The sequence below is a fragment of the Muscardinus avellanarius genome (assembly GCF_963383645.1).
Source record: "Muscardinus avellanarius genome assembly, chromosome: 4".
Taxonomy (NCBI): domain Eukaryota; kingdom Metazoa; phylum Chordata; class Mammalia; order Rodentia; family Gliridae; genus Muscardinus; species Muscardinus avellanarius.
The window spans coordinates 132,337,700-132,356,363 of NC_137789.1; the positions used below are offsets into that span (position 1 = coordinate 132,337,700).

Below are 18,664 nucleotides of genomic sequence, written 5' to 3' on the forward strand. Positions count from 1 at the left end.
AGCCAAGCTCTGAAGGACACAAGGCTAACCATGAGGGGCAAGCCTTGGGAAGGGCACTGAAGGATAACCTAAGAAGAGAATGGTCAGGCAAAGGTTGTGGGGCAGAAACATGATTCCTGTGTTTGAGGAGCAGAAAGAAGAGGGGATGGACAGGTACAGAGTGGGCAAAGAGGAGCATTAGGAGAAATGAACGCTGCCACTGAGCACCTCAAGTTCTGGCTAAGTGATGGCCACAAGGGAGGCTTCATGTCTGTAGTAAACCTGGACACTTTCTCATGAAAGCATGTTTTGTTTTTGCTTTGCTTCTTCCTGGCAGTTCAAAAATATGAAATACAAGGACAAACGTTTAAAGATCATGAATGAGATTCTCAGCGGAATCAAGGTAAGAAGCTGGGTATAGGTGGCCCTCTGTGCCACTGACAGAAACAGTGTGTTTCTTCACCTTCATAAACTCTAGAAGTTGTGGATTCCTGCTTCTCGGCTTGTTGGGTGTCACATGATTCTTTTTTTTTTAATTTTATTTTATTGGTGCACTGTATTCATACATCATAGTGGGATACAAACTTTTGTAGACATACATGCACACATCACCCAGTCAGCCCCCACCCAATCCCCACCCCATTCTCTCCCCATCCCTCTCTCCCATGCTTGGCTTAGTGGTTGACATCTAGTATTATAGCAATTTATCCAAAATTAAAAATGTTAATCTCACATAACAGTTTCATTTGTCTGATACCAAGCTTTTGATGACTTAAAGATAACATTTCAATATTTCTTTTTGCTTTCTTTCCTACCAGAGGATTTTTTTTTGTTTTTTTAGGTGAAACTATCATATATTTATATATTTATTTTTCAGAAAAAAATCTATCCTAATATGGAATATGGATCTAGATACCCAAAACAATCTTGAAAAAGAAAAAAGCTAGCAGATATATATTTTCTGATTTCAAACCATATAAAGCTACAATAATTGAAACAGTGTAGTACTGTTCTAAAGACAGATATATAAACCATTGGAGTTAAATACAAGCCTAGAGCTAAATTCTTCCCTATATTGCCAAGTTATTTTTGACAAGGTTTCCACGAACATTTGGTGGTGGAAATAATAATCTTTTAATTAAATATTGTTGAAAAATAATAATTACATGGAAAAGAATAAAATTGGACCCTTACCTAATCCCACATACAAGTATTAACTCAAAATAGATAAAAGACCTAAATATATATCTTAAGACTATAAACTTTTAGAAGAAAATCTGGGTCATAAAACCTCGCAACATTGAAATTGACAGTGATTTCTTGGATATGATTTCAATGGCACAGGCAACAGAAGAATATACAAACTCCCTAAAAAGTAATAAAAAAATATTGTATATCCAAAGACAATGTAAACAGAGTTAAAAGTTACCAATAGAATTGGATAAAATATTTCCAAATGCTATATCTGAAGGTATATTAATATTCCAACTAGAAATCCAAAAAATTAACAACAATAAAGGCAAACAATACAATTTAGAGATAGGTAAAAGACTAACATAAATAATGAATCTCCACAGATAACCAATCTTAGTTGTCTGTTGGATGTAAAGTCTTGTTTCTCTGGTTCTGGTGTGTGTTACCTATTTCTTCTTTGTAGTTAATCTCTTTGAGTATTTTCTCTAGTGCTGGTTTTGAAGACATAAATTCCTTCAGTTTCTGTTTGTCATGGAAGCTTCTTATTTCTCCATCTAATTTGATAGAAAGTTTTGCTGGGTAGGACATTTTTGGCTGGAAGTTGTTTTCTTTCAGAGTTTGGAATATGTTACTCCAAGCCCTTCTGGCTCTCATGACTTGGTTTGGGAAGTCTGGAGTGATTCTAATTGGTTTGCCTCTGAATATCACTTGGCCCTTTGTTTTTGTTGCCTTTAAGATTCTCTGCTTGGCTTCCACATTGGTCATTTTGATAATTATATGGCGTGGGGATCCTCTTCTCCGATCCTGTCTAAAGGGAGTTCTATAAGTTTCCTGGACCTGTGTATCAACCTCTTGCTCTAAGTTTGGAAAATTTTCTGCTATTACTTCCTTGAAGAGATTGTTGATCCCTTTGGTATCACTTTCTTTTCCCTCCTCTATTCCAATTATTCTTAGGTTAGCTCTCTTAAAATGGGCCCATATTTCTTCAATGTCAGATTCCTGCTGTTGTATATTTTTTTCTAGATTAGAAACTATGCGTTCATTTTTGGATTGCTCATCTTCTAAGAGCAAGATTCTGTTCTCCATGTGGTCTAATCGGTTGTTTGTGCTTTGAATTGAGGCCTTTACTTCATTAATTGCATCCTTTATCTCTTTTTGGCTCTCTCTGAGTTCTTTTCGAAGCACCTCTATTATTTCTATAGTTATTTTCCTGATTTGATCTTCTAGAAATCTCTGATTTTCTGTTTTATCAGGTTCTGATGTTGTGGGGTTGTGGGCATTCATTGCCCCAGTGTTATTCCTCTTTCCCATGATTTCGGAGGTTTGTGCCTTCTCTGGGTTCTTCCCTTGGGTCACTATGACTTCACTTAAGGTGCTCTGGATCTCGAGTCTGTAGTATCTCAGACCCCGCTACTCCTTTACTGGGTTGTATCACAGAGTCTCCGGCCCAGGGAGTCGATAGAGGCTGCTTTAAACTATGGGGGGTGCCAGGTTGCACGTTCTCCTATGGTGTGATATCTCTGCCACCCCCACTCCCTCACTGGGTCAAGTCCCAGGGGGTACAGTACTGGGATTTCTCCTCTGTGGCCCACAATTTGACTCACTGTTCTTGAGTACGCAGATGTAGCTGTACTGGACTCGGTGAATTCACTGCTGCTGCCGCTGGTGGCAATATGGCGCCACTGCCACGCCCTCGGCCGTGAGGCTGGCGTATTTTTTCTTCTCTGGTTTTGAGTTCCACTTTGAGTTCCTGCAGCGTGTGCTGAGCTCAGCCACTGGGAGCTCTAAATGCTCTCTGCGCCGTAAGATCCCGCCTGGCTGTTCCGCAGCGGCTCACCTTGACTTGCTGTAGCCGTCCAGTGAGTTTGCCGCTACCGCCGGCAGTATGGCGCTGCTGCCGCGTCCTCGGGCGCGTGTATCTCCTCTGTGGCTCTGAGCTCTGTTCTCAGTCCGCTTTCTCTCTGGAGCCTGGTGGTTTTTTTGTTTTTCTGGTGATGGTGTTTTCTGGCTATGAAAGGCGCTGGTTTTGTGGTAATGGAGATTGGTTGTTAGCGGGGCTCTTAAGCCCCGCTTTTCTCGGTCGCCATCTTCCTCATCCACATGATTCTTGATTCATCTACACACAAGTCTCCTTTTGAATTTCCTTTTAGACCCTCTTTTTTTGAACCTCAGTTTCTTTTTGTTTACCCTAAATTATTTGTTTTGGTTTTACATTTTACTGTAGAAATTATTTAAGGTGTACAAAAGCAGAAAGAATGATATAAGAGAGATCCATGGACTTATTACCCAGCCCAGCAGATCAGCCTGCCCCAGCTAGTTTCATCTGTTTGCCCACTCCCCATTCCACACCCGAGACCTTAAAGTACATCTCAGATATCTTGTCATTTCATACATAAGTACTTCAAATGTATCACTAAAAGAATTTTTTTAAAGAAGACTGATTATTTTTTTTATTAATTTATTTTTTAAATTGGTGCATTGTAGTCATATATCAATCACATTGGAGTACAAGACTTGAGAGGATATACAAGCACACATCATCCAATTAGCCCTCCTCCAGCCCCCATCCCATTCCCTCCCCCTCCCTCCATCCCACCCTTCTTTGGTGATTTACTTTGATACATTTGTTTATGTACCTCCTGCGTTTTAAAGAGGCTCCGTCCTCCAGTATTACATACCCTCTGATTGGTCACATTAGTTGCTTCATTATAGGGCCCTTTCTATAGCTCAACCTCTTCCTGTTGCCCTTTTCCTCCTAGTTATTGCTGATTAAGAGAAGCATCTGATTTATATTTTCTGCGATATTTCTCTGTGCATGCTGCGTTGCAAGTACCGATCCCCCTCTTGATGGCCCCAGTAGTGGCCTGGCTACTCAGTGGACTGATCCAGACCTCGCTGGCTCAAGCAGCGGCCTTGCCTCATGGGAGGCCCCAGTTCTGGTCTCGCTGGCCCCTGCACCGGTCTAACCCCTAGGCTGGCTTTGGTTCCGGCCTTAAAAATATAACCACAGTACTGTTGCAGGATGCTTGAGAAGCACAGCCTGTTCCCCAAAACAAACTCCAGAGGCTGAAATCAAATAGTCAGGCTTCTTTATTCACCAGTGAAGACCCAGTTGGCAAATTGTCATGAAACTGGGTCCCAAACAAAGGGCTCACATGACTTTAATACCTTCAGTCTCCCAATTTGGGGTGAGAAGGGGTAAGTGTGAGATTAATTATACCTAGCATAAGTGAGATGCAGAAAGCAGAAAAAGCCATGAAATCACAAATCATCCCCAGCCCCTTTCTCATTCTGTAAATGGCTAGAAGAGGCTCTCTTTTGTTTACATTAGGAAAAGCTCCTGGGTCCTGGCTCCAATCCAGGGTTGCCTAGGGAACAGCTTAATTAACTTAATTAAGTTAATTAATTAAGGAATGGACCTGTCTTTTATCTTCCAAAGTGTCAGCTTGCAGGGGAAGGGGTTGAGGGAATTTTTATTTTTTCTATCTTAAGTCTAAATTCCTAGCTAACAATAATTTGGGTTTTATACCTTAATACCATTTTCATACCTAAAAAATTTTATACCTAAAAAATTACAATCATTCTTTGATATTATCAATTTCCCTAATTGCCTATATTTAAATTTTGTTTATATTTTACTTTTTTCCCCTTATGGTACTGGGGATTGAACCCAGGGACATTCTACCTCTGAACTAACTACCTCAGCCCTAATTTAATTTTTATTTTAAAACAAGTTCTCACTGAGTTGCTGAGGGTCTTGTTAAACTGCTTAGGCTGGCAAATCTGCCATCCTTCCAAGTATTGGGATTATAGGCCTGTGCTACTACATCCAGCCTTATCTTCCTTTTTTTTTTTTTTTTTTTTGGTACTAGAGATTGAACCCCTAGGTATTGTACCTCTGATCTAGCCCCTCAGCCCCATTTTTTTTTTTAATTTTGAAACAGGGTCTCACTAAGTAACTGAAGCTGGCAGCGAACCTGTGATGCTACTATCTCAGCCTCCCAAGCACTAGGATTGCAGGTATATGCTACCATGCTCAGCTAGGCTTATCTTCTTTTTTAACTGCTAATTTGAATTAAGATCTGAAAAATGTCTATGCCTGGCATTTAGTCAATAGTGCTAGTCTGCTACACTCCTCCCTCATGTTGAAGAATTTGGGTTTCTTTCCCCATATTTCTTGTAAATTAGTAGTCACATATAAAGGCTCAATTAGATTTATATTTGTTTGGGGTGGCTGCTTTCAAACGATCCTGTGTGTGACCAAATAGCAGCAATGATGCCGATTCAGTGGGTTCAGCCACTGTCTGAATTGTTTCTTCTTTTGCCTAGAACAGTGGTTTGTGACCCTGGCAGTGTTAGGATCACCTGGGAAGTTTGTAATACCTACTGAGGTTGAAGCAACACTTCAAATTATTTAAATTTAATTCTCTAGGGTTGAGGCCTAGGCATCTATATTTTTGAAATTTCTCTAGGTGATTCTAATATGCGGCCAATATAAAAAAATGATGTACATATTTTATGATTATTACTTAGATCTCTTTTTCATTAAGAGTTGCAAAAGGGTGAATATTTTTTGCCAGGCATGGTGGCACACGCTTGTAATCCCTGCAGTTGGGAGGCAGAAACAGGAGGATCGCGCAGGTTCGAAGCCAGCCGCGCGCACTGGGTTAGGAGACCCTGTTTCCAAATAAAAATGTAAAAATGGGTCTGGGAGTGTAGCCCGGAGGTAGAACGACTTCCAGGAACCCCAGTACCACCAAAAAAAAAGGGTGAATATTTTTTGAAAAAGTAGTACTTTAATTCTATCATTCTTTCAGTATAGACTAGCTGAATTTCTAAAAGAATTCTCTTTTATCAACTAGTTAGTTCCCTAAAGTGAAGTTTGTAAAGGATAGGCAGGATAAGCATATGTTTCTTTCAAAACTTTCAAAATAATTCATTCCATCCTTTAAAGATAATATTTTTAAAAATATTGCTTCAAATTAATGGCAACGATTTTTAACATTACCTTAAATTTCTTGAAAATGAAACAGAGGCCTCTTTTTAACTCCATAGTATTTCTCCACTTATCAGAGCTCTAACAAGTCTTTCTGCTAATGTGGCAAAAAATTACAGATCTGGTTTTGAATTTTGGTACTTGCTACATTGGTGACTTTGAGCAAGTTATTTATCTTCTTCTAGCCTGTTTCCTTGTTGTTTAAATGGAGACAATAGTTCTACAAATGTGGAGTGACAAACTCATGTTGGTTTAATCAGAACTTTCTAGGTTTAGCATAGAAAGGCCTGTGTCCTGGCCACTCCTAGTCCCAGGCAAACTGAGACAGTTAGTTATGAAGATTCAGTGAGATAATGTGTGTAAGATGCTTTGTGTTTACAGGTTGCCAACAAATACGAGCTACCACTCTGTAATTATTCTTTATAACTGGATTTCCAACTCTCAGATTTTGAGAAGCATATCCTAAAATGTGGATGAAAGCATATCCTAAATGATATTATGCTTTAGGAAGCATCTTCTCAAATATGGATCATACACACCTGGTTACTCTTTCAGTGTGACAATGTGGGCTGTGCTCTTTTCTAACCTATTAGATCCTGAAATATTTTGCCTGGGAACCTTCATTTCAAGGCCAAGTTAACAACCTTCGGAAGAAAGAGCTCAAGAACCTACTGCGCTTTGGTCAGCTACAGACCCTGACAGTCTTCTTGTTACAATTAGCTCCAATCCTTGTGAGTAGCAGAGGAGTCATGGAACTGGGTACATTGGGATCTGGGTCAGCTTCCTGAAGAGAAAGTTCATTTTTTTTCTTTGCAGGCCTTGGGGTAGAACCCAGGGGCATTCGACCTCCAAGTTAGACCCCCTGCCCTATTTTTTATTCTATATTTTGAAACTGGGTCACACTGAGTTGCAGAGGGCCTCACTAAGTAGCTGAGGCTGTCTGTGAAACGCGATCCTCTGGTCTCAGCCTCCCGAATGCTGGGATTACAAGCGTGTGCCACCACGCCCAGCTAGAAAGTTCATTTCTTGACAGATACTCAGCATTTGAAGGCCTAATCCTAAAATCCAGGGAATTTATCTCCCCTTTATCAGCACTGTCACACCCTCACCCCTCTGTTGGGTCTCCAGCTCTAGTTCCAGCATCATGTATTATTTGATGGTCAGGTAGCCAAGAGCAAGATTTCAGGATATTCAGTGAGAATGCAGGTATTTAAGGGAGATTTTCATAAGAGGGTTTCTTGTCTTCTTAGGGCAAGTGATGTGGGTCTATAGTGAACGGAATATTGGTAGAAAAGCCAGAAAACCAAAATTCTGGTTCTAGCAATGCATTGATTGACTTTGCAACTTTGGGAAAGATGTTTCTCTCATGGGTCCAATTTTCTCATCCGTAAAATGGGGGGGGGGGGATACTCCCTAAGGTTCCTTCTATTCTGATAAACTGTGTTCCTGAAACTCAGTCCAACAAGGCTACTGGGATTGTTTTAGGTCATCACTCATGACCCTGCTCTTTCCAGGTGTCTGTGATCACATTTTCTGTTTACGTTCTGGTGGACAGCAACAATATTTTGGATGCAGAAAAGGCCTTCACCTCAATCACCCTCTTTAATATACTGCGCTTTCCCCTGTCCATGCTTCCCATGATGATCTCCTCCATGCTCCAGGTATGTGTAAACTTTGCTGCTAACCGCTTATCTCTGGGAAAAAGCCTCAGAGTCCAAAATGACTCACCCAGCATCTGCTGGTAATCTTTCAATTGGGTCTGTTTGATCTGGGGAGATCAGTTGTTTTATCTTAGTTAAACGGCAAGCTCTCTGAGCCTCAGTTTATCTGAGAGAATTAAATAGATGAGAATTATCATACCAACCTCTTTTTACCTCACAGGCAGGCAAATTTTTCAAAACATTTAATGAGTGTATTACGATTAGCCCCACTGTTGAGAACATTTCTATCCCTTTACCCAGCTGAGTTTCTCTCATATTTTTCTAAGGTGCCATAAGTAAATAGAAAAAAAGGGAGAGAAAAAGACCCTCTCTTTGTATGAAACCACGTGGTGGCAAATTTGGGAGCTTTAACCTGTCAGACATAAATATGGAGTTCAGAGGGCCTCAGATGGACCGCAGGGAATGTCTGGGTTCTGAAAACAGCACAGTCACTGAGATGGGCCACGGATCACACCTCAAGAGGAAGTTCACAGGACAAGTGGCAGACTGATGAGAGGGCTAGAATGATGGAGGCCAGGGAAAATGTGATGAGCCACATTCATCCCAGAGGTAGCTAGCTTCAGTCAGTTCTGGCCATAGGAAGGACTGGGGTTTAGAAGAAGTCTTCCCTGTCCTGGAATGTATAAAGAAAGGCTGACCAATTTGGACATTCAGGAAACAACATGCTATTTTTAGTTATATTTATTGCATTAATAGTGAAAGCAAGACCAACAAAGATATCAGCTCCCTGCACTCCGTAGCGTAACACTGAACCAATTGGGGTCAGGTGATGATCAACATAGGGCAGTGGGGCCCTCTCTGTAGGAGCTGATGCATGGGGCAGCTAGTCAGTTTTATACCCAGCAGTTGTACCCTAAGAAAGGAATGGACAAGAAAGCCCAATACTTAATCAGAGGCTGGGTGGCCATGAGAAATGGTTGGTGATAGCCTCCCTGGAAGATAGGAAGGCTGATGAGAACCTTCCTTATAGAAGTTCCTCAAAAACCTCCCATGCTCTCATGTTCCAGGGCCCACTAGGTATTCTGCAACACTTAGGTCAGCTGCAATTTACACTTTGGCCAATTCACCTAGAGAGAGTGCCACTGGTATCTCAGGAAGCTGGATGGGTCATCAAGGCATAGATTCAATTAAATAAGAGAAATACAGGGGCCTGGTTGCCAAAAATAGGTAGAAGTTAGGGTTTTGTCTGAGAAGACAGGAGACACTTTCTGGAAATAGGGCCAAATATTATAAGGAAATAGGAGAGCTGAACGCCTTGAGCTTCCTGACGGGCTGAAATGGAGTGTCTTCATTTCTTTCTGTCTAGGGTGGGATGGCTTCCAGGGCTGAGGGATGGCTGAGTCTGTGGTAGGGGTCAGGAGGTTCCAGCTGTGGCAAACAGCAAATTGTGGCTGATGACAAAGTCAGACTTCTTTCCCCACTTGTGTTTATTATTGGATTTTTTTATTCTTAAAATTGTGTGTGCCCTTCCTAGGCCAGCGTTTCTGTAGACCGTCTAGAGAAATACTTGGGAGGGGATGACCTGGACCTATCTGCCATTCGACATGTCTCCAATTTTGGTAAACAAATTTGGAACTTGCTTCCCCAAATTGATACTGAAATTCTATATTGAAGGGCTTAACAATAGCAAACTAATTAAAGGGGAGAGCTAGGGAATTTGTCTTGAACTTATGCTTATATAATTGGCATGTGGTTTTAGTTTAAATTATGTTTCCACTTAGAGCAAACTGCTTAGCTAGATTGCCAAGTAAAGCTGGGCCAGCTGTTCTGAGGATAAGCAGGGAATCCACAAAGCAGAAGTCAGGATGGAGCCCAGTGTGTGGGATTGGGAAGGTATCCTGGGTTCTGAACTGGAGGGCATCCTTGGCCAGAATGGGCAGTGGGTCTGGAATCCAGAGCAAGGAGGGATTATGGAAGGAGATGGAACTCATACAAGGGGGCAGAGGACCTGGGATGTACCTGGGCTATCAGAAATCTGGGATACCAAGTTTGAGACGTCTGAAGAAGAAAGGACTTCATACGCAGGCCACTTCTAGTCTTGGTCAGGAGCTTTTATTTGCCTCTCATTAGTATAGGAGCAGCATCTAACAGAAGTGATCTGGGAGCAGACAGGAAGCAGTTACATGAGGGCTGAGGAAGAGCAGACAGTTTTTTGGGGTCTTACGTGTGACTAAAAGAGGAGGCCTTTTCTCCCATAGACAAAGCTGTGCAGTTGTATGAAGCCTCCTTTACCTGGGACAGAGACTCCGAATGCACAATCCGAGAGTGAGTAGCCTCCTTGCCATACTGCCATTCCTTCAGATTCTCCTTGCCGGTCTTGTTCTCAGAAATGCCTTGTAATAGGCCACATGGGGAACTAATCTCTGTGAACACGATCAGTTAGCCACTAGTGCTAGTTAGGTACTAGTTCCCAGAGAGATAACCAACAGCAAGGATCTGAAAGCTCTTTCCCCAAGACTGTGTTTGTAGTCCTGCTTTCCTGCGGTGGGACACACCTGTCCAGCTGGGAACTCAGGGAGACACGCCCCACCCCGCCCAATAATGGATGGAAATTTGTGAGGTTGGCAAGTGGCCTGGGCCTCTGGTATAAAAGAGAATATGCACACAAAAACCTGAACTTTATGTTTCACTTATTCATTTAGGAATAGTAATTACGAACACTGGAATCTGGCTTTTTTCCTCAGACAGGACAATGGAAGTTATTTTTATATCTGGAGTTTCCTATGAAAATAACCCATTCTTGCCGAGAGTGGTGGCGCACGCTTGTAATCCCAGCATTTGGGAGGCTGAGACCAGAGGATCGTGGTTTGTGGACAGCCTCAGCTACTAAGTGAGGCCCTCTGCAACTCAGTGAGACCTGGTTTCAAAATAAAAAATAAAAAAAATAGGGCAAGGGGTGTAGCTCGGAGGTTGAATGCCCCTGGGTTCCATCCCCAGACCCGCAAAGAAAAAAAAGAAAAGAAAAGAAAAAGAAAATAACCCATTCTCCATCCCACCCTGTATCTCTTCTGTGAAGTAGGTGTGCTTGCCCTAAACAACCCCCTTTGGCACACTGCTGTGCATAGTGTATCTCTCAGGCACTATGTGGCAGCACAGCCAACTAGTCCACCCAGCATGTCACAGACTGCGAGGTATGGCAGGAGCCTGAGCAGGCCGCGTCTTTTCTCACAACCAAGCATGCCTTATCATTTCTCCTCTCATGACTTCCCACCCTTTTCTCCTGTTCCTATAGCCTTTAATATGAACTCTTAAGTTAGGTGTGGTGGAGCACACTTGTAATCCTAGTACTTGGGAGGCTGAGACAGGAGTTTCACGGGTTCAAAGCCAGCCTCAGCAACTTAGCACAGTCCTCAGCAACTTAGTGAGACCATGTTTCAAAAAATAATGATGATGTGCTAGGGATGTATCTCAGAAGTAGAATGCCCCTGGGTTCAATCCCTGGTAACACACACACACACACACACACACACACACACACACACACACACCTTGGCATTAGCCCCAGGATGAGTCAGGGCAGAAGCTCCTGCTCTGAACCATCTCAACCCAAAATCTTCCTTTAACAGAGGAAACAAGACAGACATAGCTCCGTGTGTGTGTGTTTGTGTGTGTGTGTGTGTGTGTGTGTGTGTGTGTGTGTTGGTTACTAGGGATTGAACTCAGAACATTCTACCTTTGAGCTACTCCTCCAGCCCTATTTTATTTTTTATTCTGAAACAGGGTCTTGCTAGGTTGCTAAGAGTCTCGATAAAATGCTAAGGTTAGTTTTGAATCTACGATTCTCCTGCCTCAGCCTCCCATGTATTGGGATAACAGGCATGTGCCATGGCACCCAGCTTCACAGCTCCCACTTTACCACTAAGTCTGGAAGAAGGTCAGCTTAGTGGGCACGTTCAGAAAAGACCCTGAGCAAGTTCCTAACGTCCCGAGTGTTCTAGATGGGGCTGGCATACAGAGTTCCCAGGATCCTAGCCTATGGCGGACACTTTCCTGGCTAGAGAAGTCAGATCTTCAGGGGAAGGACTAGGGAATTTATCTTTGCCAAGTGTTACTCACTGAATACACAAATTTGAAAAACACTAGGTAAAAATAAGTAACATTTAGTTTGTTATTGAATAACTAAGTTAGGAAAAAAATCCATTCAACTCAGTTTAGACAAAGACGTCCTTAGTTCAGAGCGAGTGACCTTCCCAAATCACACAAGCCCGCAGTGGCAGAGCTGGCATGAGAGCCAAGCCAGGTCTCCCGGTGCCCACGAGGGACTTGTTCAACACTACCATGTGGGGCCTAGGAGAATTTTCCCACTGGATACATACATTTGGCACAAATAGCTTATTGATGAATTGGATAAGTTTGGGCTCATTCTTTAGCCTTTTGGAACGTATAAAAATTTTTTTTAAAGCACTTGAGGTTAATATTTCCAAGGCAAATTTTCCAGTCTTGCAGGGTTTGTGTGTGTGTGTGTGTGGGGGGCTCCCAATACTTCATGAGAGTCAGAGAAGTGGCTTGAGCTACTCTTGAATACCACCCCACCTGTCTCCTTCAAAATTATTTCTCCTCTTTCAGTGTGAACTTGGACATTAAGCCAGGTCAGTTGGTGGCCCTGGTAGGCCCTGTGGGCTCTGGGAAATCCTCCCTGATATCAGCCATGCTGGGAGAGATGGAGAATGTCCATGGACACATCACCATCAAGGTAAGAGGGAATGCCAACGGGAAGATGTCTAACCCTCAGACGCAGGCTGCTTAGTGCTGCGAGGGTGCACCAGGAGCTGAGGCCTTGGACACACTGGGCAGGTTTAGTTTCTCCGCTTCATCCCATGTAATCAGACTCTGAGGATAGGTTCTAGAATGTGCATTTTTAGTGAGCTCTCCAGGCGGCTCTGATATGTATACTAAGCTGTGAAAACTGTCAATTAGAGAGATGCCTTCCTTCAACTAACCTATAGATACAGCTGCTCTATGTGTGTTTTTTGCAAACCTCAGGTTCTGCAATGTTTTGTTAAAAAGTAACTGGACCTGGAGGAAAAAGTTATAGGTTGTTACTAAAAACACAAATAACTTTGTAATCAGAGTCCCACAAAAACAGGAGGAACATTAAAAAGAACAATGAAAACAGTAGTGCTGTGAAGTCAAAACTCTGGCCTCCCACCAGCGCCACACCGCCTTGGGCTTCTTGCCGCCACCTCTGAGCCCTACGTCTTTGAGGGCATTGCCACCAGTGTTAAAACCTGGCACTGGTGTTACTCCTTTATCAGACACAATTTTTTTTTAACACAGAAGGCAATGTTTTATGGCATTTTCATCAGCACTTTGAACTTCTCCCCAAAAAAGCTTATTTTAGAGAATATTATAGATATTTTTAAATCATTAAATCAACCTCTATTTGCACCAAAGAAAGTCAGACCTATCCGTTTTCAGTTTTTTCCCCCTTAAGATCTTTACATATTGCCAAAGCTTTCTTTTTAATTATAAGCTAAGAAAGCTTGCTCCTGGTTGCATTGCTTTATATTGACCTGCTTCGAAAATTTTTAAGAAATATCTCTTCTTCAACAGTATACTGACATTTCCCCTCACTTATCAATCTCTAATGAGCTAATTTGCAATTATACTTGTTTTAATTTATTTTCCCTTTTTTTTGCGGTACTAGGGATGGAACATCCTACCTCTGAGATACACTCCCAGCCCTATTTTTCATTCTTTATTTTGAAACTGTGCCTCACTAAGTAGCTGAGGCTGGCTGTGTATCTGCAATTCTTTTGTCTCAGCCTCCTAAGTACTGGGATTATAAGCATGTGCCACCACAACCTGTTAAATTATTTATTTATTTATTTATTTATTTATTTATTTATTTATTTTTGTGGTACTGGGGATTGAACCGAGGGACATTCTACCTCCAAGCTACACCCCTGACCTATTTTATTTTTTATTTTGAAACAGGGTCTCGCTGGGTTGATAAGATTCTCACTATTTGCTAAGGCTGTCTCAGCCTCCCAAATATTGGGATTCTAGGCATGTGCCACCACACCCGATTTAATTTGTAATGTTAAAAACCATACACTGTAGCTAAGATGACTCTACAGATTAGACTTTGTCTTTTTATTCCTTTGGGGGAGCTTTTTATTGTTTTCATTGTTAACTCATAACTGAGTTCTAGCTCAAATGCAGCCGTTCATTTCTATCTCTCTTTGGATATAATCTGCTTTGTGTACCTCCTGGTATGCTAACCTCTTAGCTTTTGCTTCCTAAAATATCATCTGTAAATCAGGCACGGTGGCACATGCCTATAATCCCAGTACTTGGGAGGCTGAGACAGGAGGATCACAGGTTCGAGGACAGCCTCAGCCATGTAGAACAAGAACTTGTATCAAAATAAAAAATAAAAAGGGCTGGGGGTATAGCTTATAAGTAGAATGCCTCTGGGTTTAATTCCCAGTAACACACACACACACACACACACACACACACACACACACACACACACACACACACACAATCTTTACCATTCCCTAAAAGTAATACTAGTAAGCTTATTGGGTTTGACTAAAATCCTTTTCTAGAGGTAGAATCTGTGTTCATCTTATGATTTTCAGGATCATGGCAAGAAAATGAGTTTAAAAATGGGAAGATTAATGATGAGTGGGACTTTGAATCTTTCTCCTTGATCAGTGCAATAAATGCAAGCACATTGATAAAGATAAGATGTGTAGGCAGCCTGACGTGTAGTCCTTCAGCCTGAGCCCTGTTAGCTCCTCTGCACCCACTCCTGCCACTCTGCCCGGAGCTTTGCACTTCTGGAGGCTCAGCTGCCATGTGGTCTGCTCCTTTCCTATCTAGGGCACCATAGCCTATGTCCCTCAGCAGTCCTGGATTCAGAACGGAACCATAAAAGACAACATTCTTTTTGGGTCGGAGATGAATGAAAAGAAGTACCAGCAAGTTCTGGAGGCCTGTGCACTCCTTCCAGACTTGAAAATATTGCCTGGAGGAGACATGGCTGAGATCGGAGAGAAGGTACTTGGGACAATGAGGGGCTTGCAGGGTAAAGAAATATTGAAGAAGAAGAAGAAGAAGAAGAAGAAGAAGAAGAAGAAGAAGAAGAAGAAGAAGAAGAAGAAGAAGAAGAAGAAGAAGAGGGGGGGGATGGAGATGATGATGACGTGCCAAGAGTAACACAGTTGACCAATGTTAGTAGTCATGTTTGGAACAAACACCAGAAAATAGGTGTTTGTACTATCTGCCACAGTGTTTTTATAGATAACTCAGAATTGGTAAACTTTGTACCTGGAAGCAAATACTAGATTATGCAATGTAAAGCAAAAGTGATAAGGCAGAGGACATCAAAAGCTAAGTTAACAGTGACTGGAACAATGTTCACCCTGTTACTAAATGTCTTTTTGTCAAAATAGACTTTAATAACCATATTGTCTTCATTATATAAATTTAGCATAATTTATTTAAGATTTTTTTTGTGTGGTACTAGGGTTCCTGGAAGCCCTTATATATCCGGTCTACACTCCCAGACCTATTTTTTTAGTTTTGGAAACAGGGTCTCTTAAGCCAGCACAGCTGGTTTCGAACCTGTGCGATCCTCCTGTCTCCGCCTCCCAAGAGCGGGGATTACAAGCGTGCGCTACCACGCCCGGCGTTATTTAAGATTTCTGATCACTACATGTTTAGAATGTTTTCATTCTTCTTTTCCATTACTAAAAATGCACATATAGTATTTGGGGGGCAAGGGTCTTGGGCTACTAGGATTTTAGTGAAGATACAGCTCTGGAGGGAGTTTGTCCATGAATTCAGCATATATTTGTTGAACAACTACTATAGACAAGATACTATTTTAAGTGCCAGGATTATATCTGTGAGCAAAATAGAGAAAACTTCTGCCCCATTATAGTTCTATATTCTCACAGGGTAGAAAATAACAAAAATAATAAGTATGTAAATTACATGATTGAAAAAGGTAAGTTGGGCATGCCTTTAATTATTGAGCCTAAAATCATTTATTTGAGCCAAAGTAATTTATTTGTATAAAGAAACTTGTAAGATTTTTAAGCTCTTGAGGTAAATTTCTTCTTTTTACCCCTACTTATTAGACTCTGTGACTAGGGAGAAATAGAAATTATTTAATATAAATTATTGATAGAAATTATTCCCTTCTTCAGGGTATAAATCTCAGTGGTGGTCAGAAGCAGCGAGTCAGCCTGGCTAGAGCTGTCTATCAAAATTCAGACATCTATATTCTAGATGATCCCTTGTCAGCGGTGGATGCGCATGTAGGAAAACACATTTTCAATAAGGTTGTGGGCCCCAATGGATTGTTGAATGGCAAGGTAAGAAATCCTTTAAAGGGGTGCAGATATGAGAGCAAGGAGGTGGGCATCACACACATCCCCCAGGAGAGCCACAGTCCTGAAGCAGCTCTTCTTATTCACCTGTTCCCTGGGCTCCTGGGGGAATAGTGTCAGATGGCATTGGCCATCCTGAGCTCATGGCTTATGCTAGATCTGGCTAAATTGACCCTAGTTCTTTGGCTCTGACATTGAGCCTCTTAAGATGATTGGTTGTGATAAAAAAAATACTTTTGTACCTGTGGTTATCGTAAGAAATATATTTGATTTTTATCCCCAATTCCTGGCAAAGAGTTCCTATAACCCTTGGAATTTTAGGAGTGCTAGAATGTCTTTTGTTATTCATAATGAGTGCCTTCATTATCTCTCCAGAAGCCCATTGCAACCCCTGATCCCCTAATTGAGCGTCATTCTTGACCTGAGTTTGCCTTTCTTTTTCTATGTGGCCATGGTGAAATATGCCGGTATTTAGGAGATTGAAACAGGAGGATTGCATGTTTGAGGCCAGTCTCAGCAATTTAGCAAGACTCTCTTTCCAAATAAAAAGGGGGGGCTGGGGAGTGTAATTTAGAGATAGAATGCTCCTGAGTTCAATCCCCAGAACCACAAAATAAAAAAAAGGAACCCACTCTCTTTTTCTTTTCTAAGTTACCCTGAGCTCTGGCCTTGAACCTGTGACCCTCCTGTCTCAGTCTTTCAAGTATTGGGATTATGGGCATGTGGTTCCTGACTTAGCACCACATATTTAATCAAGACTCAATGTGAATTGACATGTCTATTTTTTATTAGAATAATCCAGGGAAGATGGTGAACATAGGGTAGATAGAACAACTTTATGTATTTAAAAAAAATTTTTTTTTGATACTGGGGATTGAACTCAAGAAGCATTCTACTTCCAATTTGTACTTCCAACCCAATTTTATATATTTGGAAACAGGGTCTCACTAAGTTGTGGAGAACCTTGCAAAGTTGACTAGGATGGCTTGGAACCTGCAATCCTCCTGTCTCAGCCTCACAAGTACTGGGATTTCAAATATGTGCCACTACGCCTGACTAGAACAACTTAACTTACTTTATTCTTGCAGACGCGACTCTTGGTTACACATAGCATTAACTTTCTTCCCCAAGTGGATGAGATTGTGGTTCTGGGCAATGGTACCATCTTGGAGAGAGGATCCTATAGTGCTCTGATGTCCAAGAAGGGAGCATTTGCTAAGAATCTGAAGACACTCATGAAACGCTCAGATTCAGAAGGGGAGGCCACAGGTACGAAGGAAGAATTGGAACAATTTGGGCCTGGGTGGAAATGATAAATCAGTAACTAACTCCCAAAATGTTTAATATACAGTAAACTAGATTTCTAGGAAAATTACCCAGATATTCAAACTCTGCTCTTCTGTGTTCTGGGGGAGAGAAGAAAAATAAACATAGACACACAGAAATTGAAACAGTACATGGGCAAACTGATGGCTCATCCTGCTCATCTTTCTCTGACATGCAAAGGATACTTTAGAAAGGTACAAAATCAGAAAAAAAAAATGGCCATTGCATAGACTCACAGCGCACCATAGGAATCATCCCTGGTTCCACTCAACAGTGGCCCTGGTTACTGTTCTCAAGGACCTGGCAACAGCAGCCTTGTACAGAGTCCAGGCAGTGATCATTTGACTGAAAGAGCAGGATAAGCATTTCAGGAAGCACTCAGGTGAGGGAGGAGCTGTGGAGCCTGCAAGTGGGAACATATCTGGGCTCTGAGGTCAGATTAACATGGGATGATTAAATACGACACTGGGACGTACAAGAGCCTGAAGGAAAAGTCTCGCCAGGAATCAGCGAGCTTGGCAGGACAGAGGAGGAGGAAGAGCAAGATGACGTGGGCGGTAGAGACTGAGAGGCAGGCCAGAAGAGTGGGACCAGGGCACCAGGAAGCAGCAGAAAGAAAGGAGCTAGAATTTCCCATCTGTCTTTATGTGCCCCAAATACTGGGCTGGAGAGAGCCATTGCTCTGGCCTGGAGTGGAGAGTGAAATCCCCTAGCAGAGCTCAGTGTCTAATGCAGGATCCCCGGGTTGCTACTCAGTCAACCACATCACCACAATCTGGGCTCCTTTCTTTCTTTCATTTTTTTTTGGGGGGGTGTCACAAATTGAGCCCAGGGACATTCTATGTCCAAGTTACACCCCAGCCCTTTGTTATATTTATTTTTATTTTGAGACAGAGTCTCACTAGGTTAATGAGAGTTTCACTGCTTTCTAAGGCTGTCCTTGAAACTATGATCCTCCAGTCTCAGCCTCCCAAGTACTAGGATTACAGGCACATGCCACCATGCCCAGCTTGGGCATTTTTCTTTTGCTATTTCTAAGCATTTTTTCTGAATTGCCTGTATCTGAGTTCCTGGATTTTGGTATAAACCCCCATGGGAAG

At 41.9% G+C, this 18,664-nt stretch overlaps 1 protein-coding gene across 1 annotated transcript in view; it reads left to right on the forward strand.

The window, feature by feature from the left end:
- The window catches only part of ABCC2 (ATP binding cassette subfamily C member 2), a gene marked incomplete at both ends in the record, with an annotated part of 65,557 nt that overhangs the window by 23,559 nt on the left and 23,334 nt on the right, over positions 1–18,664 (forward strand). Inside the window, 9 exons of the mRNA XM_080693902.1 lie at positions 317–382; positions 6,763–6,900; positions 7,684–7,830; positions 9,365–9,449; positions 10,089–10,155; positions 12,457–12,583; positions 14,725–14,901; positions 16,056–16,223; positions 17,327–17,507. Of these exons, the coding sequence (XP_080550028.1) occupies positions 317–382; positions 6,763–6,900; positions 7,684–7,830; positions 9,365–9,449; positions 10,089–10,155; positions 12,457–12,583; positions 14,725–14,901; positions 16,056–16,223; positions 17,327–17,507 (1,156 nt within the window). The remainder of the gene's footprint in view (positions 1–316; positions 383–6,762; positions 6,901–7,683; positions 7,831–9,364; positions 9,450–10,088; positions 10,156–12,456; positions 12,584–14,724; positions 14,902–16,055; positions 16,224–17,326; positions 17,508–18,664) is intronic.